The sequence below is a fragment of the Pholis gunnellus genome, assembly GCF_910591455.1.
Source record: "Pholis gunnellus genome assembly, chromosome: 20".
Lineage (NCBI taxonomy): Eukaryota > Metazoa > Chordata > Actinopteri > Perciformes > Pholidae > Pholis > Pholis gunnellus.
The window spans coordinates 8,922,774-8,947,510 of record NC_136547.1 but is presented as its reverse complement, the minus strand read 5'-3'; the positions used below and the strand labels follow the sequence as shown (position 1 = coordinate 8,947,510).

The window sequence follows — 24,737 nt, the reverse complement described above, 5'->3', positions numbered from 1 at the left end:
TGTAACCCTGCTCTCTGATCCTGGCAAAAGGTGACTGCTACCTGGATCATACTGGCCCTGTGTCCTGGGGAAAGCTAGCGGCAACACTGAGCCATAGCGCCAAACCAGTCCTGGGGGTTTTATGATGTGGATGGGGGGGGGGGGGGGGGGGGGGGGTTGGTGGGTGTCCAGTCACAGGGGTTAAACTCTAAACTGCTGTGCATGGCTGATCTCAGGCCTACTGGGCCGTAGCACGCGAGCCCCGTTGCCCCGGCGTCAGTCTGTCTGCCTCAATATCAAAATGCAGCTGACCACTGAACTGAGTGAGCTAGCTGTCACCAAACCGAACGTGATCCGCACAACAATGGCCTCTCCACTCTCCACACTTAATTACAGTGCTTGGTCTTCCAGTTCATATGGACTGGACCTTTCCATATGTCTTGAAAGAGCAAGAGCGGCAAAGAGAGTAACAAAAAAGAAAGAAAAAGAGTCATTATAAAATGTGTATGTGTATGTAGGAGAAAAAGTTACAACAGAGCACTCTTCTGAAATTGCAGTGAAAGAGCAAACTTTATGGCCTCTTGTTGGTTTAAACATGACAAGTGCTGGCTGGGATACAGGTTCAAACACCCTCCCCCCCCCCAAAGAAAGAACTGGGGAGCACAGAGGAGAGCCTGGGGTGAGAAGACACGTGCCCGTTTCAAGGGTAAGTGTTTGTCTTTGTGATTGTTTCAATATTGGCTTTTAGAGCGCGGTGGCACGATGTAGTCCCCCAGCGGTGTGCCGGCACAGAGAAGCCCGGGGCACACTGCAGGCAACGGAGAGGGATCCCTTCTACCCACCTCCTTTCATCAAGAAAGAACAACATGGGCCTGCGCTCTGCTGTGGCCCCTTGGTCCAGCGCACCAGGGATAATCAGATGATCCCCTTTTATACAGCTTATTAGAGGCATCTCATGCTGTAAGATAGGCCATATTCTCACATGCATGTGCCCCTTTGTAGCGCGTGGCGATTTAAGGGGGTTAAGCAGAGTTTGAAGTGCGGCGAAAAAAGAAAAAAAAAACATCTTAGGGTCATGTGGTGCTCTCACCACAAAGCTGATGCGTGTGAACGCAATATCTCCGAATAATGGCGGTTCTTATTAACAATGACAAGATTAAATGTGAAGGGGCTAAGAAGAATTAAGAAGAATTTCCAGAGAACTTAAGATGTTCAAAGAAGAATACTCAGCATTTCTCGGTATCGTCGTCTCAACATCTGTCAGTGTGTTTTACTTCCTTTCAAATGAGATTGGTTAATCAGTCGAGTCACAGAGGCAAGCAGGAACAATAGCACTTTCCTGATGTTGTGACGGCTTAAAATGAAGATTTGCTGCATCTTGTCCACCCAAAAGGAGAATCCACTGCAGCAAACGCCACGGGCAACAATAACATTAAGCACGATACTTAAAAAAACAACAAGACGGAAAGCTCATGGGGGCTTTTTCTCCTCAAGTTACCCGGTATAGTCTCCAGTAGGATAATCACCTCTGTGTGCTACGGGAGAGTTATTTCTTGCCTTTCTTCATGTTTGCTTCCCGTGTATCCAAATCTCTATCGCTCCTTTTTTTTGTATTTGCATTCCTCTCACATAGGGGCAAAGATAAGCGCCCTCATCCCTTCAGCCAACAGCCCGTATCTTGCTCTCGTCTCTGGAGGGTCGCGGGTATATATTGTTCTACACGGAGAGGAGGCTGATGAACACAGTGTAATTAAAATGTTTCTAGCAGCCTGGTGAAAATGTAAGATATCGCTGGAGAGAAGAGAAAAGGAGTCAGGGCTGAGTCTGAGGGTAGAAGTGAGACAGAGGGGTAGGAAAAAGAGAGAAGAGCCAGAGAGAGTGGAGAAGAAGGAGGAGGAGGAGGGGGGGGGGGGGGGGGGAACAAAGCAGAAAATGAAGAGAGACATAAAAGAATGGTAGCTCAAGGAGGTCAGGCCCATCACAGGCTTTAGTGTTGCCTTTAAAGATGCCTGGGACAGGTGGCAGCTCCAGACAATCTTGCACCACAGAGCAGCATCCTCTCTGGAGGAGATAAGGGATTCCTCCATCCAGGCGCCCTCGTCTCCCTCCTCCTCCCACCTCTCCTCCTTCACTCACTCTCTCCACCTCCCTCATGCCCACCCGCCTCCCCTTCCTCCCGTCTCTGGGTCCTTCCAGACACTGCCGCTTTGAAGTGGCTCAGTGTGAGCGGGCAGCTGTAGGCCACGGGGCTGCAGCAGCGCTGCTGGGCCACTGGGCCCGGCGGACCGTTGGGAGCCGACTCGAGCGCGGCTCAATCAGTGGGGCTCTCCGGTGCCCGGCACTTTCAGGTCTCATTAAAGCGCTCCGGCAGGGTTAATCCTCTTTAAGGTTTACACGGGCCCCAGTTTGTCTCTCTGCCCAGGCTGAGGGAACCCCTGGGCGCCACCTGCGTGACAAAGACTCAAATCACTGTGACACAAGTTCCCTCCGTCTGTTGCCGCGCTCCTCCACTAGACTTGTATGTTCTCCTCTCCTTTCCCTCTTCCTCTCACTCGCCTTCCCCTGTGCATTCTGCCTCTTCTATACTCCCCTTCCCTTGATAGTACCTAGGCCTGGTTGTAAGTCTTTTCGGATTATTTGGGTGGAATGTGTTGACAGGGGTGCAGTAAATGGATTACAACTTTGTCCTTGTTTTGGGGATGCTGTGAGGAGGCAAAGGGGAGAGATCAGGAGGATGCGCCGTGAATAATGAGGGAGGCAAAGAAAAAGAGATAGAGACAGCGAGCAGGATTAACAGAAAGAATTAGGAAGACGATGCAAGAGTGAGAGAGCGAGAGAGAGAGAGAGAGGGTGAAAGAGAGGCGAAGGTGACTGCAACGCAAAGAGCACCGAGATTGGAAAAAAGGGAGAGAATCAGAGAGTTCCAGCTGTTGTTGCACTCGCAAGACCTAATTGGTCCAGAAGCATCGACCTCTGTCTGGCCCTGCAGAGTCCAGCAGCCATTTGTCTGATTGCTGTGACACTGGGCTTTGTCTTTGCTCCGTGACACACAGTTTCCTCCATTAGCCCAAATAATGGCCACGTACCTCTAGAGGCCTGCACAGACTTTGTCTAATGCCTGTATGGGTTTGGTGGAAAAATAGAGGAATAGACTTACAGTACAGGGGGAAATACCATTTGAATGTCAAACATATTAAAAAGGAAAGCACTAGAGGTTTTGAATGCGTGACCATTTTCCGAAGGTGAAATCCTGGATGCCCTTGAACGCACCACTTTTTTAAAACAGCCCCTTCTTTTAACCACATTACCATGTGATAATACGCACTGCTGACGTAAAAATAAAGGTGACAAAACACTCACTGTGATGGATTACCAATCTTAACCAAGCTGATATTCAGAGCACACAATATGAATAGAGAACAACTTGAGACTACGCGGGGATTTCTGTAAAGAATATTACATTCAAATGACTCGGCTTTGGTCAGCGGCCTCTCAGCATGATTCAGAATTGGGAAGCTTTCCCCAAGCAGCCCAGAGTGTTATTATAATGCAGGTGTATTGGCCTCACGGTCACTATCACACAGCCACATGCAGTTTTAGTATCACCTTCATAGGGGCCCAGAGAGGAGCGGTGACACGGGGCTACGGAGGGTCAGTCTGTCATGCGGCAGCCTGATACAGCTGTGGCAATCATGGACACTGTCACTGATACGACCGTGGCTCATAAATAGGTGTTGTAGTAAATCCGAATAATTTATCATACATTTATGATACAGGCATTTAAAGGAAGTCTTTAAAAAACAGATTGTGGAAAAAATGCATTTTTTTTTTTTTTGTGACCCCAATCCCTAAATATAGATCTCAAAAAGGATCAAACCCTAAAGCGGCCTTGTGTTTGAGTAGAATAAATCACACTGCGGGGAGTTGAAGTAAAATAAATGTAGCAGAGTCCTGGTGAGTTAACCCAAGGTTTAAATCAACTCCCTTCTCTCGGAGAGGTATCATTGTTTGGAGAGGAGGAGATAGACAGATGTGAGAGATAAAGAGAGGGAAGGGGGAAAGAGGTGTAGCGCAGTGTTTCAGCTACTAAACTGCTGTGTAAATCTCTCCCGAGCTGGGTGGGGGAGAGGAGGCTGGAGGGTGGGGTAGGGTAGAGAGGGTGCTGGAGCGAGGTTGGGGGGGGGGGGGCCAACGCACAGCGCTTTGTTCTGCTCCCCAGCTTATCCCAATCTGGAGGAATTCACCAAATGCAGGAGATAGATTGGCGCTCCGCAGAGGCCTCGTGAAATAACCTTCACTCCCTGATTCACACTGGGATACATGGGAAGGTGGGGAAGGGGAAGGGGAAGGGGAAGGGGGGAAAAAACGGGGTATAGCTGGGGTTGGATGGTGCTGGGGGGCCCCTGGAAGAGCAGTGTGCGTGCTTAGCTCCACTCGGCAGCAAGGCGAGGGTCCTCGTGCTGGCGTGCAATTTGTTAAGATTGACTCGGCTCGCTAAATGTCTTGCAGATGCTGGAGCTCCATTTAGATATTTGTGTGACTTATGGAGAAGGGAAGGGAACAAATGCTTGGAGCACAGCCTACTTCCTGGTCGCTGAAATCAAGGTTTCTCACTGTATGTTATTTCAGATAAATGTCCCGCGAATGGATACTAATATTCTAGGGGATACACATCTGTAAACAATTGAACTTTTAGACAAAGCTTGGCAGGGAATCGTTGCGGGTGAAGTGGCTGCTATGAGCAGTAGTGGATGATTGAAAAATGATCCTGAACTTTGTAAATATTGGCACAAAGATGGAGATAAGCTGCTCAAACATTAAGTCCCGGCGCAAATATGCATAGACGTGTAGAACCATGAAGAGAACGGATGGGCAGCCGCCGACTTGTTCAGTCTAGACAAACAAATAACTTCTGACAGCGAGTAGCGGCGGAATGTATACGTGAACAGGGAGCCTTGTTTATCGTGCATAGCTGACGTTTCTACTCGTTTTTCACTCCCTGCTTCCTCTTCTTCGGCTCTGCTTTTCTTTTCCTCTATGTTAATTACTTTTACCCACAGAGAGATGGTTCGTGTTTAAGGGTGTGAGAGCGATTGAGCAAGAGAGACAGAGAAAGCGAAAACAGAGGAGAACACAGCGGAAGAGAGAGAGAGAGAGAGAAAAACAATCTATTGATTTACAGAGGAAGGGCAGAGTGTGATCTGCCAGCCTTGTTTATATGATGAATGGCAGAGAGATTGGCAAGGCAACACTTAACATTCTTCTGTTATTTAACCTCTCTGCTTGCTTTCTTCTCCCTCCTTCGTGCCGTTGCTCTCTGCCGAATAAAAGCTTTCTCTGTTCTAGCGCCCAAGCGTCGCATACAGTAGAGAAGGCTCTGCACGGCAAGAACATTAGGCTAATTTATACGGCGGTAATTAGGCCATTAGACCTGAAACAATCTGGGACCCCGTAATTAAAGCAAAGCGCTCCAAAAGTCAACAGCAACTCCCATCGAGCTTAGCTAAACAGTCTCCGAAAGTGTTATTTACATGTCCAAACAGCTTGAGGTCTCAGTGTAAGCAAACATGATGAGAGACGGGGTGTGAAGGGATTGATCAGAGGGAGAGAGTTCGGCTTCACAAGAGAGCCGGCGTCCAAACTCCTTCCACTGATAGTCCGCATGGGGCTTCTCCGGCTCCTCGTATAGTTTGTAGTTTTAGCAAAGTACAAGCACATGATAAATACTCACAGTCTGTTATGTCACATCTGTGTTTACGGAAAGATGCCCTCGAGCTGAAGTGTTACTCAAAGTGTGATTCATTTGCTCTCATTTCATGACGATGAATTGATTAATTTCTTTTACTGTGCTTTTTCTAAAAGGGCCAGTGTGCTGCGATTCGGGGTGATCTATTAGCAGAAATGGAATATAATATTCATAACTATGTTGTCATTAGCGTGTTATCACCTAAAGCTGAGAATAGTTGTGTTTTCATGAGCTTTTTGAATCCTTTATATCTACATAGGGAGCGGGTCCTCTTTAAGGTTTCCACCATGTTGCATCGCCATGTTTCTACAGTAGTTTAGAACGGACAAACCAAACACTGAGACTTTTTAACGTTACCTTACATCAGAGTATTTGCTTTTTCGTGAAATACTAAATACTTTTAATAGCTATCTCATTGTCATTTGCAAAGTGTGCTGGTGCACATTTAAAGCGGTCTTTAGATTTAATAGTTGAGGACCACTACTACAAAGACCTCGAGGTGACATTTCCAGTAAGGAGCATCAAAAAAACCCACCAGTATCAAAATACGCCCAGATCTGCATTGTCCCGTTCTCTGCAAAAAGTCACGTACATGTTCTTGTTTTCACTCCCAGAAAGGAGCAACACGCAAACAGACCTAGTCTGGAGCATCCTTCGCACGCTCTGCGAAGTGTTGCAGCGTTATGGTGTACGTAACTGCGGGCCTCGGTGCAGACGAGCGTGCCTGAGCAGTGAGATCATGAGCGGGGAGAGAGGTGGCATAATGAAATCTGGCAGTCACAGCCCCGGCACAGGCTTCATATGTTCCACATTAGCAATTCACAAACCTCTGGAGCAGGGCCCCAGCAGCCCTTTTCTCACTCCGCCTTAGTCGCTTATGACAATCTGTCACTGGCTCTTTGTGCTCTCGCAGCGGAGCGTCGATGAGAAGTGCAGTGTTTGCGGAGGAGCCGCTCGGTCCTCGGCTGCGGGTGACACTCTGTTAGAGCGGAGTCAGTGAACCCTCGCCAGAGCAGAGGAGGAGCCCAGGTTTTAGCAGTCAAGACAATAAACTCACAATGCTGAGTTGACAACAAAAGAGGAAGATGAGAAATTGTTTGTGTGTTATCAAAACCCAAATCAGACTTGTGAGCGACAGCTCAGATTCTCCTAAAGTATCACATCACATGCGTTCCGGAGCACAGTGAAGATCCTTTGTGGTAAAACTGCGGTTATCAAAGGAGATTAACCAATAAGGATATTGCAAATGATGTGCTTTAGGCTTTATCCTCCCCTTGTCCTCCCCCCTCTTTTGAAATTATTCAAGTGTCCAATAAAGGACAAGGCAATTACCATCCTTTCTTTAATGAAGGGGAAGCTGGCTTTTGGTCTTGAGCACGGTGTGTTTGTGTTGAATTAGAATTAATGAGCCTGGTCAAAGTTTGCCTCTAATTGCCCTTTCATTAAGACCCATTTGTAATCATCTCTTAATGACTTCCATCTCTTTGCTCAAAGAATAAAAAAAAAGGAAAAAAGGGAAAAAATGTACACCAAAAGTGAAAACTGCTGCTCTGGAGTCATTAAAATGTCTGAGAATAGTTCTGAAGGGCTGCTGGATTGGTAGAGAGCTGTACAAAATGTTTTACATTTCCAAAAAGGTTTCAATCTCTGACATGCGGTGTTTGATCGGCTGAGATGACTTCTTCAACCCCTCTTCACTGTGCCAGTGGTGGTTTACCGAATGCGCCCGGTACAAAACCGTCGTGATTACACTTTTCCCCAGGAATGCTGGAGCTGCTGTGGTGTGTGTGGCCGCAGTGGGAAGGTAGAAACTGTGGCGCGCGTGTCAACTTCCTAAGCGCCCTCCAGCTGTATTCTGCACTGGAGAGACGAGAAAACCGTGAATATCCAGAAGAGCAGGGGCAATTTAGTCCTGGAGTAAACAGTAAGAAGTCCCTACAGGAAATACTGGAGATGGATTGCAGGATGGAGCCCCCCCCCCCCCCCCTTCCTCACTCCTCTGCCCTCTGTTCTTTGCGACTGTATACATTCCCTCTAGTGACATAGAGCTGTTTGCCTCGCTAATGGAGAGCTGTGCAGGCGTAAAAGAGGTGGCAGGCTCTATTTAGATAGGGCCGTGGTAAAGTAAACTTCAGAGTTTGATTTAAATAAACCTCGGCGGAACGGTTTGCCATGCGGCCGCTGGCGAGAGGAGGGAGGCAGGGAAGGAAAGAATGATGAAGGAGCAAGAAGAAAGAAGGAAAAAAAAAAAAAAAGAGTCCAGTCCAGGCGCAGGGCTGCTGAGTGAGGAGCTCCAGAGACATAAACAGAGGGGGGATCTGGGTAATTCAATGAGGAGAGGCGGATGTGGGATTGTAGGTGTGTGTTGCGGGGGTGAAGGGGTGGCGTCTTTAAAATGATTTCACAGTTTGTAATCTCTACACAGTCATCCCTCATTACCTAACAGGACAGAGGTTAGTCTAAAGTTCAGTAAGATTAGAGAACATGAGGCTTTTACTCCAGGCGAGCCAGAGCACAGTGCGTGGACCTCGGTAAACCTGAAGGTTCGTTTCCGACTCTGACAGCCAAGGGCCGACAGCCTCGGAGCGGAGAGTAAACAAAGCAGATTCTACCACCAGCCCATCGCTCTATCCCATAAACCCTTATCCCCCCCCCCCCCACAGCAGCTCAGCCGAGGTGAGCCAAGCCAACACTGAGTCATCAGGAGGAAACTATCAAACAGACAAGAGGCTGAGTGGTCAGATATTTGCCAGAGCTGCTTGGAGGAGTCTTTTTGTATCTCTGCTATTAAGAGAACAGGAAGAGAACCCATTCAAAAAGTTTTACACTATTGCGTAATGTGTAAATAATATATGGATAAAGTGAATTTGGAGAGTTGTTCTCTTGATTCCTCATCTGAAAAGCCAAACAAGTTATTCCCTATTCATTGTCACCCCTGCAAGAGCTCTAAAGATCCACATTCAGTAGATTGGGCCAAGCAAGGAATGGAAAAAAAAAAAAGCAGCTTTCTGGGTCATCAACACAGGGAAATATGGTTAACTGTTAACAGGGATGTTATCTTTGCTACAGGTGGGTGGGTGTTGCTGTCTTTACGCACGCTGTAGGGAGCCAGTGTTGTAGACTTATAGGGACACTCCACCAACATGTCAAAGTCTACTTTCTTATCATGGGGAGCCCTCTATAGCGTGGGAAAACAGATGTAAAGTGTTGTATTTGGCTCTAGAGCGAGCTTTCCAACGTCTTCGAATGTTACTCAGGTTACATCACCCACGTGTCTCGGTTTTAACTCGGAGATCCACATGAGGGACTAAACGTCGGGCTATCTTGGCTACCTGCTGCTTCTTCCATAAAGTCCCACAACTTTATGGAAGAACAATACTAAATTCAGAACATTAATATAGCAGCAAACAACTATTTTCTGAGTAAAGATGTAGTGGAGTATTGTCTATCTGAGCAGAGAATGAAGTCGCTCTCTCTCTCTGTGCGTGTTGTTATCCGAGCTTCCCCGTTCTTTGTTGACATAGCCGGGCCGGCCGTGCACGCTCTAAGTGCATGTTTGTGCATGCAGAAGTGTAGCACCTACCGTCCGCTAGAGAGGCAATCGGATGCTCCGACTCCCGTATCGTGCACCTTTATTAAGACTCGCATTCTAACAGTGCAGGATTACCAACAACCCCAAACTGATCCCCTTTTGATTGTAGCTGTGTCGGCTCAAGCCGGCAGCAGCAGCCACCACCACCACCAAAGAATGACTTAGCGATGAGGTAAGCACACCTGAGACGTTCTGGGGGATCAACACCTGCTGCGTTGCCCAGCGATGCAGCTGCGTTCGGCATGGAGCAACACTCGGAGAGCTGTCGGGCACCCCGCTGTTTGGCCATCCGCCCTCTTGGCGCATGCTGGCAAATGTTTACAAGCACAAAAAAAAACAAAAACACATAGCTCGCAGCCTCAGAGACTTGCTGCGTGAAGGTATGCAGATGTCGACACATGCTTTGCCCCAGGGTGGTGATACGCAACTTGGCCATGGTGTCAGTCACAGGCAATAAAGAGAAGTGTTCTGGCATTGAGTTCATATAGTGTGTGGATGAAAAGGCGAATTGTTGCTCTGTGGACCCCTAGTGTTGCGTGTTACTCATTTCAGTTTCACAACTCGACCCTCAGGTAGGCAGCGTTTCAGCAAAAATCACGGTTTGCTCGTTGCAACTTGTCCAACAATGGATGCACGCGGTTGCAACACGAAATTCCAACTTTAGTTTTCAAAGATTGTCGTGCGGAGTGCAGTTAAGGTTAGGCGATGAGCGCGTAAAGATGTGAATTCAGGACTGGTGGCAATTTCGGGGGTAAAAATAGAGAACGGCTTGGAAGCTGATATTATGCAAATGTTTCAATGTTTTATCTGGAGGGAGAACAAAAAAGAAGCCTCTCGATTCTCTCTGGCAGTTGTGACTAAACACTGAAACGGAAAAAGGATGTTTTTGTTCTCGTTTGTGTGCGTTTCATCGGTTGTACTTAGACGTTATCCTTTGTGCAAAACCATATTATGCTTGGTACAGGGAGGAACATGCCATTTGGCTGCTTTTCTTACGGTTATTTGTCGCTGTTTTATTGTGAGTTCCTAGCAGCCTAGAGACATTTGCAAAAGACTTCCTCAGCGAACATTTTGGAGCAGTGCAGCTTTTGATGAGGTCTCATTTGGGCGGGTCTGCCGAAAGATAGCCATCATCCACTGCCTTTCATTACAGCTGCTATTTAGATGAGCTGAGGAGGGAATACAGTCACATGCCAATGTCATGTTTTAGAGGAACCAGGGCTCTTGCAAAGTGTAAAGAAAATGTCTTATATTTATTTTTCCTCTGTCTCTTCCTGTTATTCTATACAGCTGCGCCGCAGTTCTTCCCCACCTTCCATCCTCCTGTGCCAATCGACGACAGACATACCCAGGGACGTTACATCTACGACCCTTCTCCTGTGCCCCCTCTTCATGTGTAAGTCTCTCAAACTGCTCACACACACACACACACACACACACCTAAATACCGCCGATCGTACCTGAGAACACGATTGATTCAGCTGCATCACACGCATCACTGGGGAGCTCCCCGCTCCCCTAATGGCGATACAAATCATGCTCCGAAAACTTCCTTCCGCCTGTGGGCGTGGAGCATCCTCATGCGTGGCTGCTGGGCGCCTCTCTTTGCCTTTCAGGATCAAAGGCCACGGCCCCTGTACGTGAGCAACATGATCCGCATGTCAGAGACACGCAAATGAACATGTGTCAGAGACGCGGAAATGAGAGCAGGGTGAAGGGGAGGGGGGGGGGGGGGTGGGGGGGGGTGGGGAGCCTGGGAGCATGCGATCCTCATAAGAGCAGTGATCAAGCCCTGTCAGGAGAAGGAGGAAGCCTCCGCTGACATCTACCCGTCTCTGACAGACACAGATGGGCTCCTGACACACACAAGCCGTACACCGCTAACCAAGCCCGCCTCATCCAATCACGTTGCACGTGCGGGCTATCAAATACGAAGTAGAGTAAAACCTGGTGTCATGCCTCGTAAGAGAGAGCAGTGAGTATTTATAAGCAGGGGGAAGTTCTTATTACAGTAGTCTCGTATTTCCCTTCTGACGGCGCTGTCCAGGTCAGCAGAGGACTTCAAAGCATTCCATCAGCTCGCTCACTTACATACCCTCGTGCACAAATTACTCTGCAGAGATACTCTTTCTGTCTTTTACTCCTCTCCATCATTTGTATTCCTCGCGTCTGACCGGTGAGCGGGTACCACTCGGAGATGCCTCCTCGTCTCTTGCGGCGCTTGTTTCCTCGTCGCAGACACGGAGGAAGCGATCACGGCGCGACGAGGACAAATTGGATGGGGCAGCTACTTGGGCCGCATTATGTTTGATATTCTTCATCATTATCAACTCCCCACTTCTCCTCCTCAGGAGTCATATCTCTCCCTTGCTGATGTGCCACTAAGCGTAATGAATTTTTTATGTACCACCCCCCCCTTCCCCTCTCTGCCTCCCCACCTCCGGCCCACCCTACCTCTCAACCCCTCATCTCCTGCTCAGGGGGGGAAAAAAAGAGGGGGAGAGAGAGGCGAGGAAATACAAAAAAAAAAGAGAGGTGATTGATGCCCCGTGTCACTGCAAACAAAATGGCAAATATAATTTAGCATTTAGCTTATGCAGAGATAATGGGGCGAACACGCGCCGGCAACATAGGCTTGAACAAACAGCCTGGCTTGTTATCCGTCAGGAGTGCTTTGGTACGATGTGGAGCACAGGTTAGGGAGGGGGAGGAAAGAAATGAGGAGGGGGGTGGAGGGACAACATGGAGCCGGGGAATTGAATTAAGGGGGAGAAGTTACGCGGCGCCGGTGTCTTCAGTCACTCTGTCCGGACAGGCGTTATCTGTGCGCTTGGTTTGCTGTCAGTGGGAACACGGCCGTGCTCTGCCATGCTACTCATGGCCTATTTATCCAAGCCATTAAGCATAGAGCTGTTTAATATGACTCGCCGTGCTGAGGGAAACTATTTGTCATTATTATAAGACGGCTGTTTAGTGGCCAGCCTTATTTAAATCTGTGAAACTCGCTGTCGCGCACGTTATCTGCGAACGTACGTGGGTTTCATGCAGAAATCATCCCAACTACTTTGGAGTCTTTGCGCAGGGAAGCAGCAATATTGCCTGCTTGATTAAAAAAGCGGCACCGAATTCCTCAGCGGGAAGAAGCACTCATCAGTTGCGCTATTACAGCTGGGTCCAACCACCTGACGGCAAAATTGCGGTTAATTACACTTCCAGGTTCAGCTTTGTGCAAGTTTCAGCCAAACTTCAGGGCCGTAGAACTGCAGCCAAAAAGTGAACTGAGGATTTAAAAGTGATGCATTGGACTCAGCTCTGCTTGTAACCAGGCCGAGCCAATAGAGGCAGTCAACGTATAGCTGTCGCCTCAGGGAAATGGAGGACAGGAGGCGGCTTATGGAGAAATATTGAATTGTTTTAAGACAAGTTCTCCTCGGTGAGCAGAATTAATCGTTATTAGCCCTCTCAAAGATATGCCTAAGTACACAGGGACTATTATTGCAGTACTTCCCCATGCAGCCTCTCATTACGGCCTGTAATTACAGTTGGGTTGGCCCCGCGGCAGTTCCATCAATCCAGCCAGCTTCCCCCCTGCCACGCACGCAAGCCAGTCACCACTGGGCGTCCGTGTCCGCAGAAAAACACCGCTGAACGCCCAGCAGCTTGTTTCCTCTCCGCCACAATGACACATCCACCATCCGTACGCGGCAAATGAACAGAATCATATCCTATTACTGTGAAGGGCCTAATTGAAACATGTTTATTTATGGGCCCCGTTTTCAGGCGAGGAGCGAGTGTTAGCAGCGCAGCTAACGGGCTCCAGCGATACGAGGCGGTAGAATTAAATTAAAAGCTCATAAAATGAAATATGCTCCATATTAGCTGCTTGACACTTAATTTGCCTTCAAATGAGCAGAGGAAATCACAAATTAACTGTCCTTTGTTTTTTTCCCTCTTTACCTCACCTCCCCTATTAGGCAAGGGAGAGCGCAATTACAGACAGAGGCTAATCGTTTAGTTTATGAATTCTTGTGGGGAAGGCACCAATGTGCCATTCAATATTAAAGCCTCAGGGTCAGGAGGGGGGTGGGGGTCTCTTCCTGTGGATGCTTGCTTTGCTGAGGAGCTCGTATATTCACATGGAGGAGAGTTTCAACAACCCCAGTTTAAAATGAAACCAATGCCAACTAACAACAAGCTGCTTCTGCGTTTCCACAACCTCACAACTTAAGCAAAAACCTGAATGTCCTGTTCTGATCCAGGACCAGCGAAAGTCTCTCCTGTGCGTTTTCATCCGCTGGCCTCTGGTCTGGAAACATCTGACCCTTCAGTCTCGACCTAAAAGGAGAAAGAGCCCTTCGTGCTCCAGAGAAGATGCTTCCTGCTTAAATAAACACATTGATCGGTGAAGAGCAGGCTCTCCATGGGAGCTCTGGTCCCCTCTGCCACCTCCATTGTGCGGGACTGGCTTAATGGGAGTTTTTTTTTGGGGGGGGGGGGGGGGGGGGGGGGCCGGGGGCCAAGAGAAGAGACCGCTCCTTTCATTGCAGCTTTATTGCCTGACCACGGTACACAAAACAAAACAGGCCTCTCATGCGGCTCAGCGCCGGCTCTCGGTCACCCGGAGACCGCTCAGAACAAACAGAGGTATTCGACACAAGTCAATTATCAGCGTCGGGGTTTACTCTGGAGTCCCGGGCCCTCGTGCTGTGAATGGGGCCACTAAAACAACAAAACATTCTGATGGGATAAGCAATTGACTCCCAACCTTTTGCACAGCTATCGTATGTGGATTTAGGAAAGAATTAGTCAATAAGAGAGTCCATATAGGAGTTTGTAAAGTTGTACAGCAAATAGAAAGCCTTGAGCTTTGACTTTTTTTTTATTTTTATTGTGGATTTCTAATGAAATACTTATCTATACAATACAACAAGATTGAACGTATTTGCGGAAGCATCTGAACTTTTGAACAAACGTTTCACTTCGAACCACAAGATTTACATTTATCTAAGGAGGGAAAGTAAAACATACATTTATAATCCAGTCTTCACTTTTTATATACCAAAACACTATATATATCATTATATACTGGATATATATATATATATATATATATATATATGTTTCTGTTCTGAAATGATCTACAGAACTGCATCAAGGATTTAATGTGTTTAACAAAAGCGATAATCTAAAACTCAAAGATGGCCCCCGCCCCAAAAAAAAGTTCAGAAATAGAACTTCTGAGTGTGACTCATGAATAAAGTCATGGACTGTATGTTCTGTCAGTGTGGAGGGAGAGTGCAGGTGGGGGCTGTGAGGTTGTGTGTGTGTGTGTGTGGTTATTTCATTCAGGAGTGTGTTTATTCAGCTGCGGGCTGCGGCCTGACTGGAAGGTATTCTGGAGGCACCGGGGGAGAGAGAGAGAGCTGCTGCACGTCTCTGTCATCGCAGCGCAAACCTCAGCTCTGAAACCAAGACGCAGGAGGGATTTAATTGACTTTGCGGCTGTGTGAGCTGTTGCATCATTTAATGTAAAGATCGTACCAAAAAGCAAGGGAATCACCTCGTCAACCTACCGACCTTATTCTCTGTAGGCACCCGACATTCTCACCAATTTCACACAGTTTCCGTACACCAGCTCTTCCCCATCGCTGTCCTCTGCCTTTGGCGGAGAGAGGGTGCTTTTTTTTCTCTTTTTTTTATTTTATAAGATGTGCGCCGTGTTGTTTTGTTATTTACATAAACTGTTGTCGGAGCGCCCAATCTGGGCACAGAGGAGCGGCGTGTTGCTTAGCATAAAGACCGCGGTCTTATCTCAACACCTCCTTCCAGATGGGACGAGGCCGAGCATTGCAATACAGGCACACACACACACACACACACACACACACACACACATAATGCAAAACAATGGAAAGACAAAAGGGTCTACTGTAGCTTTTATAGAAGCTAGAGGAGACATGTTCTGGAAGTGTGCAGCTTCATCACACATATGGTGTGGTTTGACTTTGCATTGTTAAGGCCTCATTTAAGGTTTCAGGCCAACTTCAACACAATTTGTACTCATTTTTAGTCAAACACTGGAATTTGTAACTCTATAATATTTTATTGTTTTTATCTTGTCGTAAAAAAAAAAAAAGAATAGAAACCACAGTCTGTCGCTGTTAATATTCACATTTGAATATCGTCTAGACAATAACAGAATGTGGAACAGGAGCCATAAATTACATTAAGAATTGATGATTATTTCATAATCGCATCTGATAATTTGTGTCCAGATATGGCCGCTGTCACCGGAGAGCAGGGGAGAGAGACGAAGGCCACTTTTTCATCCTCCCCTGGAACTGTCCAAAACCCGTTCTGTGTGACTTCATAGGTCACCCCTCTCTGGTGCAGTCACTGGTTTCACTCCCCCCCCCCCTCCCCCATATCCTCCCCCCTCTTTAATACTTTCTCTATGGAGTAAGTCGGGGGGACAGGCGGTCACGCAGTAGCTGGCTTCATGATTAATGGTGTTTATTCTTGACAGAAGGCTCCTTTATTTATCTGCATTGCAGTTTCACTGATACTATCAGTCACCTGAATGAAAAATATTCAGTCATACCAATTTTGCAGTATAATTGAGTAGAGTCACTTCCTTTCAGTTTCTCTCCCACCCCCCCCGCTCTCCTCTCCCTCTCTATCTGGCAGCCTTATCATCGCCACAGTAATTTTCGCGCTGCGTTGTTTGATATGGAGAGGCTGGCTTTAGCCGTATTTGACATAAAGCCTCTTCAATTTTCACTGGAGGGAAAAAAAAAAAAAAAGGGGAAGAAAGAAAGTTGTGCACCACTGTGAAAATGTGCGAAGAGGGGGGAAAGTACCGCCCCCCCCCCCCCTTTTTTTTTCTTCTTCTGAGGCAATTTCAGGATTTAGAGAGAAAGGAGATAAATGCCTAAGCAGAAATGTGGGCAGATTGAAGTTACAGTATATCTATTTTTTTTGTAATACACCAGTTTCAGAAGCCTAAATGGGCAGTGTAGTCTTTTTTATATTCAGCCTCTGCACAGGACCATGATATTTTGAAGGCACCTGTGTATTTTGAGAATGATGGATCCAGCAGGTTGAGAGGGGGGGAAAAAAAGAGTTTGGCACAGCAGACATTTGACAAGACCTGTAAAGGTTTTAGGGTTGAGTCATTACCCGTGGAGATCTGTTAAGACATGTTCCAAAAACTACTTACCAGGCTAGGATTACCTACACCGAGGCTGCTCCTGCCGCCGTCAGTGTTTTATTTTGCTCCTTGCTAAATGGTTTAATATAATAGTAATCTCAACTAAAGATGCAAATTCATAGTGTTTCTAATCTACAAATGATTCCTTACATAACACTTTTTTTTTTTCATGCAAATCCCATCCGATTATTCACTCAACATATATCTCCTGTTCATTGTTATTTCCTCAGTGTTAGTCCTTTGGTTACATTTAATTTTAGGCTCCATTATACATGTCTTTGAAAAAAAAGGTACATTCGGATAAAAGAGGGGATACATTAATCTCTAATACGAGGCCTGTGAATTTGCACATGTAACACATTAGTGGATTTGATTTTCTCTACTCAAGTCATTTGCCCCCTCTTCATGTTTGAGATCTCAATTTGTAGCTCTCCCATGGAAGCACAATGGAAAACCAGGTCTGAGGGGAAGAGATAACAGGCAGGTGCCAACAGCTCTGCGCTAATGTGTGTGTGTGTGTGTGCGTATGTGTGTGTGTGGGTGCGCGTGTGTGAGTGCCTCCATGCTGACACACACGCTCGTTTGAAATATTTTTTTCTCATCAGTGTTTGAGCGCCAGTTTATTTATTTCACTGTGGTTTTTTGTTTGCGATCCTCCACCGTTTATTTTTCTTGTAAATATTAAATACATTTTCCTTTTTTTTTTTTAATTAGTAAACTTCTTACAGTTCAGATCTCAGATATTTAATAATGTATGGTTTGCTAAATAATTGTTTAAATAATTATAATATGGATTAATACATAGGGCTGGACCTAATTATTATTTTATTAATCTGACTGTTATTTTCGTGATTAATCATTCCGTCTATAAAGTGTCGGTCGTGTAAAGTGAAAAATGGCAAATCACTTTTTCCCAGAGCCCACGGTGACGTATTCATAATGCTTTTTTTAAAAATGCAAAAATAGTCCGTTTCCAACGATAAGAAAAGTAATAAATCCTCACGTTGCAGCAGCTGGAACCAGACAAAGTTCTGCAGTTTAGCTTGAAAAACGTCTGCAACAATTAATGCAAATAGTTGCTGATTCATTTTATGTCAATCGTCTATTTAATTAGTGGACTCATCTTTTCCAGTTCTGATTCCAAATACCATGGGCAGCAACACTCAACAACATGTAATCTGCACGATGTATTAGACTCATAAAGTGCACACGCTGTCTTCAGTGGGTTCGGGATCTTACTCGATGGGTGTGGCGAGCCGTCACTTTTATGGGCCGTGCCGGTTCTTAATTGGCTTTGCAGAAGACCCTCCTCTCATTGGCGGGGAGCTATTAGAGATATTACCCACGCAGCGCTGGCGGCACGCCGCCTCACATCATCTCCACAACCTCACGCAGCTGCTGACCTCGCTGCCCGACAAATAGAAACTAGCCTCATTAATGTCGGAGGAAATGCTGATTTCAGAGAGGAAATACTTTGCTCCTTACCTAATGGCACAATTATCAATTTTAGCTCTTGACTCTGAGTCAGTTCTCTGCTTTTTTTTTTTATTTCTTTTACTTTGCCCTACAGACTTCATGCTGTAGCAGTGTAGAAATGTGGAATTTCCATTACTCTGATCTCCGGGCTGTGGGCTCCAGACCCCGTGATCCCACTCTGGGGGCCAGTTACAGCGAGTAACGAGACCGGGGGAACAGGGTCATAAATCCTCTCCAGCTCTCCTCATTTTCCATCCTCCCTTCATCCCTCCCTTTCCTTTCCTCCTTCTCTCCATCTTTCCTAGTCAAGCCTTCAATATGTGATTTAAAAAAAACAACTAAATGCAACATTGTAAAATATGAACACATGCCCCCGAGCCCAGCTGAAGTCCAGCTAAAGACACGTTTAATGTAAGAGGAAATGAGTTCATTGCCTCCCTTACAGTTTCTGCACCTCCTCTCCTCCCTTTTTTCCATTTGTTTATCTAAGTCACACTCCTTTTACACCCCCCACCCCACCAATGCAAATTAATTTATATCACATAAAGCGATTCTATTCTCTCGGCCCTTTCGTTATTTCCCTTATCAGATGCAGCGTCCATTTCATCTGATAGTGTGGTTGCCAAAAATTAAACCACCCTCTGTCCCCCATGATGCTTCACTTTCTCTTTTTGACAAGGGGTCGGCTCGTGGGGTGTGTTTTTTTTTAACAGCACAAATATGTGCGGTCATGCACGCAGCTGCAGGGTGACCGCACTTTTTGTTGCACGTCAATCGTCTGTGTGTGTGTGTGAGTGATTTTGCTACATTTGCTTATTTAAAATGGATTGAATAAAGCTGAGACACACTAAATGTTTCCCACAGCAGGCTTATTAGGAATTCCCTCCCATTCATATCAGTTTTGTGTCACTTATGTAGCCGGTTTGTGAAACATCCTCCTCTGGGTAAATCCAAAAATGTACACAGGTCTGTGTTTAAGCCTCCCAAAGCTTCATCAAGCCCAAGCTTGGCACCACCACGCACTCAGCCCCCTTCATGATTAAATATCAAGGAACTCCACATGACATTTTATTAGTCCAACAAGATGGATGAAATGGCCAGAATAAAGTAGGCTGTGTCTTTTCACTTTCCCACCAGCACTTGCCTTTCTTCTGTCCGGATTTTCTCTCCTTCCCCTCCTCTACAAGAAGTATGTATTAGGAAAACGTGATGGATTTCATTCTGAGAAAAGGAGATTTTCAGCGCAGAGAAAGAAACATATATTCTTGTTTCTCGTACCTGATGCTCCTGCTCTCCTCCCTCTGTGTAGCTCTCCCTCCCTCCCCCTCCCTTTTCTTCTTCTTCTGTTGTTCCACCTCAGATCTCTGTCTGAAGGATTAACCATCTCCAGCAGTGTGTCTCTGCTGTCTTGTAGCGTTGTGTATTGTTTGTGATTTGCTCAGGCCCATCCGTGCGGCTGCTCATTTCAGCAGCCCAGCGTGACGTGTTGAATTGGGGGGGGGGGGGGGGGGGGGGGGGGGGTGGGCAGCCCTGGGCCACACTCAGTCTTCCTCACCTGAGATGGGGCTGCACGCACGCGGACCCGCGCGCTCGTTACCTACAGTTGTCGGGGTAGCGGAGGCGGTGGGGTGTGGAACCCTGAACCCTGTTTAGCTGCAGGCGTCAGCTGAGTTTCTGTGTAAAGGCATCGGGGCCATCGAGACGTTAGTTGAGAGGAAGAGAGAAGATAGATATGCTTCCTCTCTGTTTTCTCAAGTTTAACACTTCAACACCCAGGAGTCCCCTCTCCTGTCTTCTCTGTAGCCCGGGGCATGCCAGAGGAACTCCAAACACTGACTGAGAACAGCACTAATTCCACTTACTTTGGAAAAAGAAAAAGAAAAGCAGCAATCAAGATAAAAAAGAGGAGATGAATGTGGAAAGGCCGATGCAAAACAATCGCTCTGTTTGTAAAATGAAAAAGGCTAAATCATGCATGGGAGGGACACAAAAAGGAACAAAAAAAAAACAGTTTCTTTTCCCAGCCCCCTTGAAATTACAGGAAAAAAAGGCAGCCTCATTTTGTGTAATTTCACTTTCATGTTTTCATTCCCTCGCTGTACACTCTGTTGATTCGTTTTGGTCGCCATTCTTATCTCGATGGCTGAAATTACATTTAATTGCAGAGTGGGGAAAAAAATGGTTGGGAAGAAAAAGAAGAAGAAGAAAAAAAAAAAGAAGAAAAAAAAACTCCTGCTGCGTGGCAAAGCCAAACATCAACTTTTCATCACGATGATTGCGTTCGGTCGTAATTTGGAACCAGAGCGAGCGGTGAGAAGATGTGTCGTTTTTGATAAAAAAAAACCACAATCCCATGACTTGGTTGAAGTGGAAGGAGTGCTGAGGAGCCTTGATCTTAAACAAAAAGCGTTTTTTTTAAATGTGTGACACACCGTGAATGTGTTCACGGCTCACGGCAGCAGTCATAACCAGATCCTCTTGACACCTGGACCCGTTTGTTATGACTGCGAGCTTGTCACACTCGCTGGCTCCTGTTGATGAACACATGTTATCACTCCAGCAGCGTGGAAGTGATATGTGCCCACGGGGATGTTCTGTGTGCTTATATGTAGACAATGTGAGTGTGACCGAAACACACAGGGGGGGGGGGGGGAGACTGAGGAGCTGAGGGGGAGTCGCGGGTATTCAACTGGACAGTGTGTGAACTGACTCTGCAGTGTACGGGAATGTCTGGCACGCCTCCAGAAGTATCCCGCAGAGAGAAGGGGATCCTGCTTGATGTGACCGTGAATAGAAAGCCCACCTCCCTGAACCCACCCAGGTCCTTTGATGTCAGGGGGTCACACAGAGCCCTCGCGGCTCCAGGATGGGGGGGGGGGACATAGCTACACTGAACGCCTGGCAACCTCCCTGTGCCATGCCAGGCCCGCCGTCTGCTCTGGCCAGCCAGGAGGGGAAGAGGAAAAGCAGAGACTGTTAACGGACGAGTTCCGGAAATATACCCATTGGGCTCTTTTTGAAGTTCATTTCAAATATGCAGCTCCGCAGATTAGATCTCTGCGACGTCTGATCTGTTAAGGTGCTTACTTGTGAAAGCTTCAAATATAGTAACTGCATCCTCTGTGTTTTTGTACATCTAAAAATCTAAAAGTTGGATGCCTGCAGTGAAATGCCAAGACGATAATGGCATTCAAGCGAGCTCCATTTATAGCCGATAGTTAAGAGGTTACGACCATAGACTGTATATTTCAAGTGATTGGTTTATGGACTGCGGTTTTGAAGCATTGAGTTCTGCATTTTGGGCCGTTGTCATCTTGGATTTTGGCCGTCGCCGTTCCTGGATTTTTGCAACCAGTGAACAGCAGTGACCATATTTGGGCTGCGGAGGAGTGACGCCACGGTGCAGATGCTTTATCAGCACCGTATACGGCTCTGGTAGCGACCTGTCAATCACAAGATAGCCCCGCCCTAAAGCATCCGCTGCCTTATGGTCTATTTTTACTCTAAAATGGACCATCATTTACTAAATGAACATCATGCTGTATTGAAGAAGACTTGAAACTAGAGATTGAGACCATAAACTCATGATCACAATGTCCAGTAGAGAGAATGCAAGTTTAGCTTAGGAAAGCACGTTGTACCACCAGATAATCAGTCAATAACCCTGATTCACCAGATGTGCTGATGGCTTCATTTCAAGTCCAGTGAAATGAGGACTATAAATGCGACTGGGCGTGTTTCTTAGCCGCCCTCACAGCCCTGCACATGTTCTTTTTTCATGTTCTGGAGGGACTTTTTTAATTCCCAGAGGCACAAAACTCTGGGGTTTAGCTACTCTTTAAAGTGTTCAGCTCCACGACCACTGAACAAACTCCATCTGCTGATGAAGACCATGGCATGCGCTTGAAAGCTTGAGTAAGCCAACCTCGGTTAATGGTAATTTTGGGCTGTCAGGATTATAATCTCTAGCCTATTTTGACATTAGAAACTGAAAAAATATGCCAGTGGCAACTCCTGTATTTTTTTACAGCTTATATAGAAAAACAAAATTAACAATCAAGAGTTGAAGGTTAAAGAAAGTTGGCTTCTCAACATCGCTGGCAGTCGTGTTTCTGAAAGATTTATGACACAGCAATCATCTTTTATTTGCCATCTGCATCACACCATGTTTCCACATTGGAGTATTTTCAAAAGGAAGGGGGTTGGAAATTGTTGGCTCGGGTTGGAAAAATATGTTTTTTTAATACCTATCCACCTTTTGTTTCTTCATTTTTGCCAAAGCAGAAATGTATTTTAACTGCTGCTATTATTGTCATCACTAATGTGGAAAATGAAGTCATTGGAATGGACTTCAGTGGCAGAACTTAATGAAGACGTTCCCGTTGAATCATTAGAAACCCAGAATATAGATCAGCCTTCCTCTGTTTGTGTCTGTCTCTCAGTCCGTCTGTCTTCTCTCTCTCCCCTTGTCTCAGCTCCCTTTCCTCTCTCCTTGGGTCTCAGCTGGCTCTGTTCCTGTGGCCCTTTGATCTCGGTGAAAGGGTTTGGAGCTTTAAAGTGCTTCTGTTTCCGCTGTCAGGAGCCCCTCTCTTCCTCCTCTCTGGTATAGGCTTTCATAGCGGTGGCAGCCTTGTGCTGTGGCTGGGTGGGGGCACGGGTTTCTATGAGGTGGAGCTGAGGTTGGAGGGGGGGGAATGGCTGTGTGATGCTGTCAGCCTCGGTCAGGAGAGGACCCGACACCCGACTGATCCCAGTTCCCTCCAAAACCCTTAGTTCCCACTCACTCAGCCCCTCGCAGCCACAGGGGCGATGTGTCAAGACAGATGGGTCTACATAGGTTGCATTTTTGTCCGACCTCTTCTTCATGTATACATCACACACGTGGGGACATATGTTGTACATCATTCCCGTACAAAATCACCTTGAAATATAATGCAACCTGGCTGCAACAGCAGGGTTTTGTCAACAAAGGACTTCTTTTACCAAAGGTGCTTCGTTTTGCATTTGTGACTATTAGTCACTTCCAGAGAGCAGCACAGGCACGAAGGAGCCAAATGCAGACGACAGTGGAAAGACAGGACTATAAATACTCAAAAACGAATCAGAAAAACAAGACACAGGTGGGAAGACGTGAGGGCGGGCTGAAAGCTGATTGGTGGTTGAAACAATGGGAACGGAGCGAGGCTGACGAGACTAATACGACACAGAGAAAAGGAGGGAAAACCACAAAGACGTGGAGTCAAACAAACACAGGACTCTTGACCGCCAATAAATGTATAGAATGGAAGTTCCCATTTATAGCGAGTGAGTTGTTTTTGTGTCCGAGAAAACCGACCGAGTTGCCGGGACCTTTTCGTGCTGTTTACCACACAACAATTTCAACATGTCATTGCAGGGTAAACGCAGGTGTAATTAATTACTTTAATTAATTACGGCCCTGGTGCATTTAGGTGGGCCAGGGCCCTGGTTTCGTGCATGCTGGCTCATTGGAATGGCTGTCACACACTCAGTTAGAGTGGGATCATAATGAATTCAATCAATTACACCTGTGTTCACCCTGCGATGACATGTTGAAATGGCTGCTGTGAAAAGGGCCTAAAATCACAGCGAAAGATATCTTTACCTTAATCTTAATATAATAACTAAGACTGCTACACACTGTTTTCATGTTTGAAATGCATGAGCAGCATACTTTTCACAATGTGGAAAAGTGTGAAACATCACCTTCATCTAATCAACTTTTAATTCACCAAGATAAAAACCAGAGGTTAAAGCATTTAATAGCATCTATAGCAACAATATACATGTTGTATATACATGTGTTTACCTGGTTGTTGTAAACACAATGAGAGTATTATTACTATTAGTGGGTGCAATGTTAGTGTTTTCCAAAATGAAAGCCTAACTTTCCATTTCTATGGCTTCCTTTTGCAAAGTGGAGGATAGAGAGGTCTTGTCTTGGTGATCGTTGATAGCTGTTTCTCAAGGTGGACTTGGTCAGTATCGTGACTTCTCAAGCTGTTTTTCCTTTTGTTCAAATCTCTGCCTTGGACCACTCCAGCAGCTGTTCATGAGAAACCGACGGTCTATGAACATACACAGTTGCTGGATTATTGGATTTAGACTCCCCAATTTCCTGTATACCCTTCTGTGAAGCACACATTTCGATTCCATTTCATGCGCAACCATTTCGTGCCCGGGCTAAAAGTATTTCTCAAAAAGCACGGCCCCCTGTTTTAGCAGACCGCTGTGTCAATACCACGAGGTCTGACTGCTGTGGCCACAATGATACCTTCTGTCCGTAGTGAAGTCATCGACCTTCGCCGCAACTGTGTGTTTCTACTGCAGCTTTCGCCCCAACATAAATTATTAGTGTTGATATGACCTTGTTCCAAACAAAGATTCAAGGCCTGTTTACACAAATGCACACCCGCCCATGAAACCTCAAAATCTTTTGGGGGCATATTTACACTTGGCAAGTGTGTATTCATCCGGTGCAATAAGACGACAGACCGCCCCGTGTAAACATGCGATATCCTAAAGAGGCGCTGGCTGGTTTAAGCGGGGCCACGTGAAAGGAAATGGCTTCCATATGTCAGGAGCTCAGCCTTTCCTTGTGCCCTGTTTGTCTTCTTTGAGGGTTAATAGGAATTATGAACCTACGAAGGGAAGTAGAGGAGTGAAGAAGTTTGTTTTTTTTCCCTCTCTGGTAAGGCAGAGACAAGCCTGCGGTA

At 46.4% G+C, this 24,737-nt stretch overlaps 1 protein-coding gene across 1 annotated transcript in view; it reads left to right on the top strand.

Annotated features, from left to right (window-relative positions):
- The window catches only part of gli3 (GLI family zinc finger 3), a gene marked incomplete at both ends in the record, with an annotated part of 70,067 nt that overhangs the window by 20,102 nt on the left and 25,228 nt on the right, over positions 1-24,737 (top strand). The window contains one exon of the mRNA XM_079181697.1: positions 10,608-10,713. Within this exon, the coding sequence (XP_079037823.1) occupies positions 10,608-10,713 (106 nt within the window). The remainder of the gene's footprint in view (positions 1-10,607; positions 10,714-24,737) is intronic.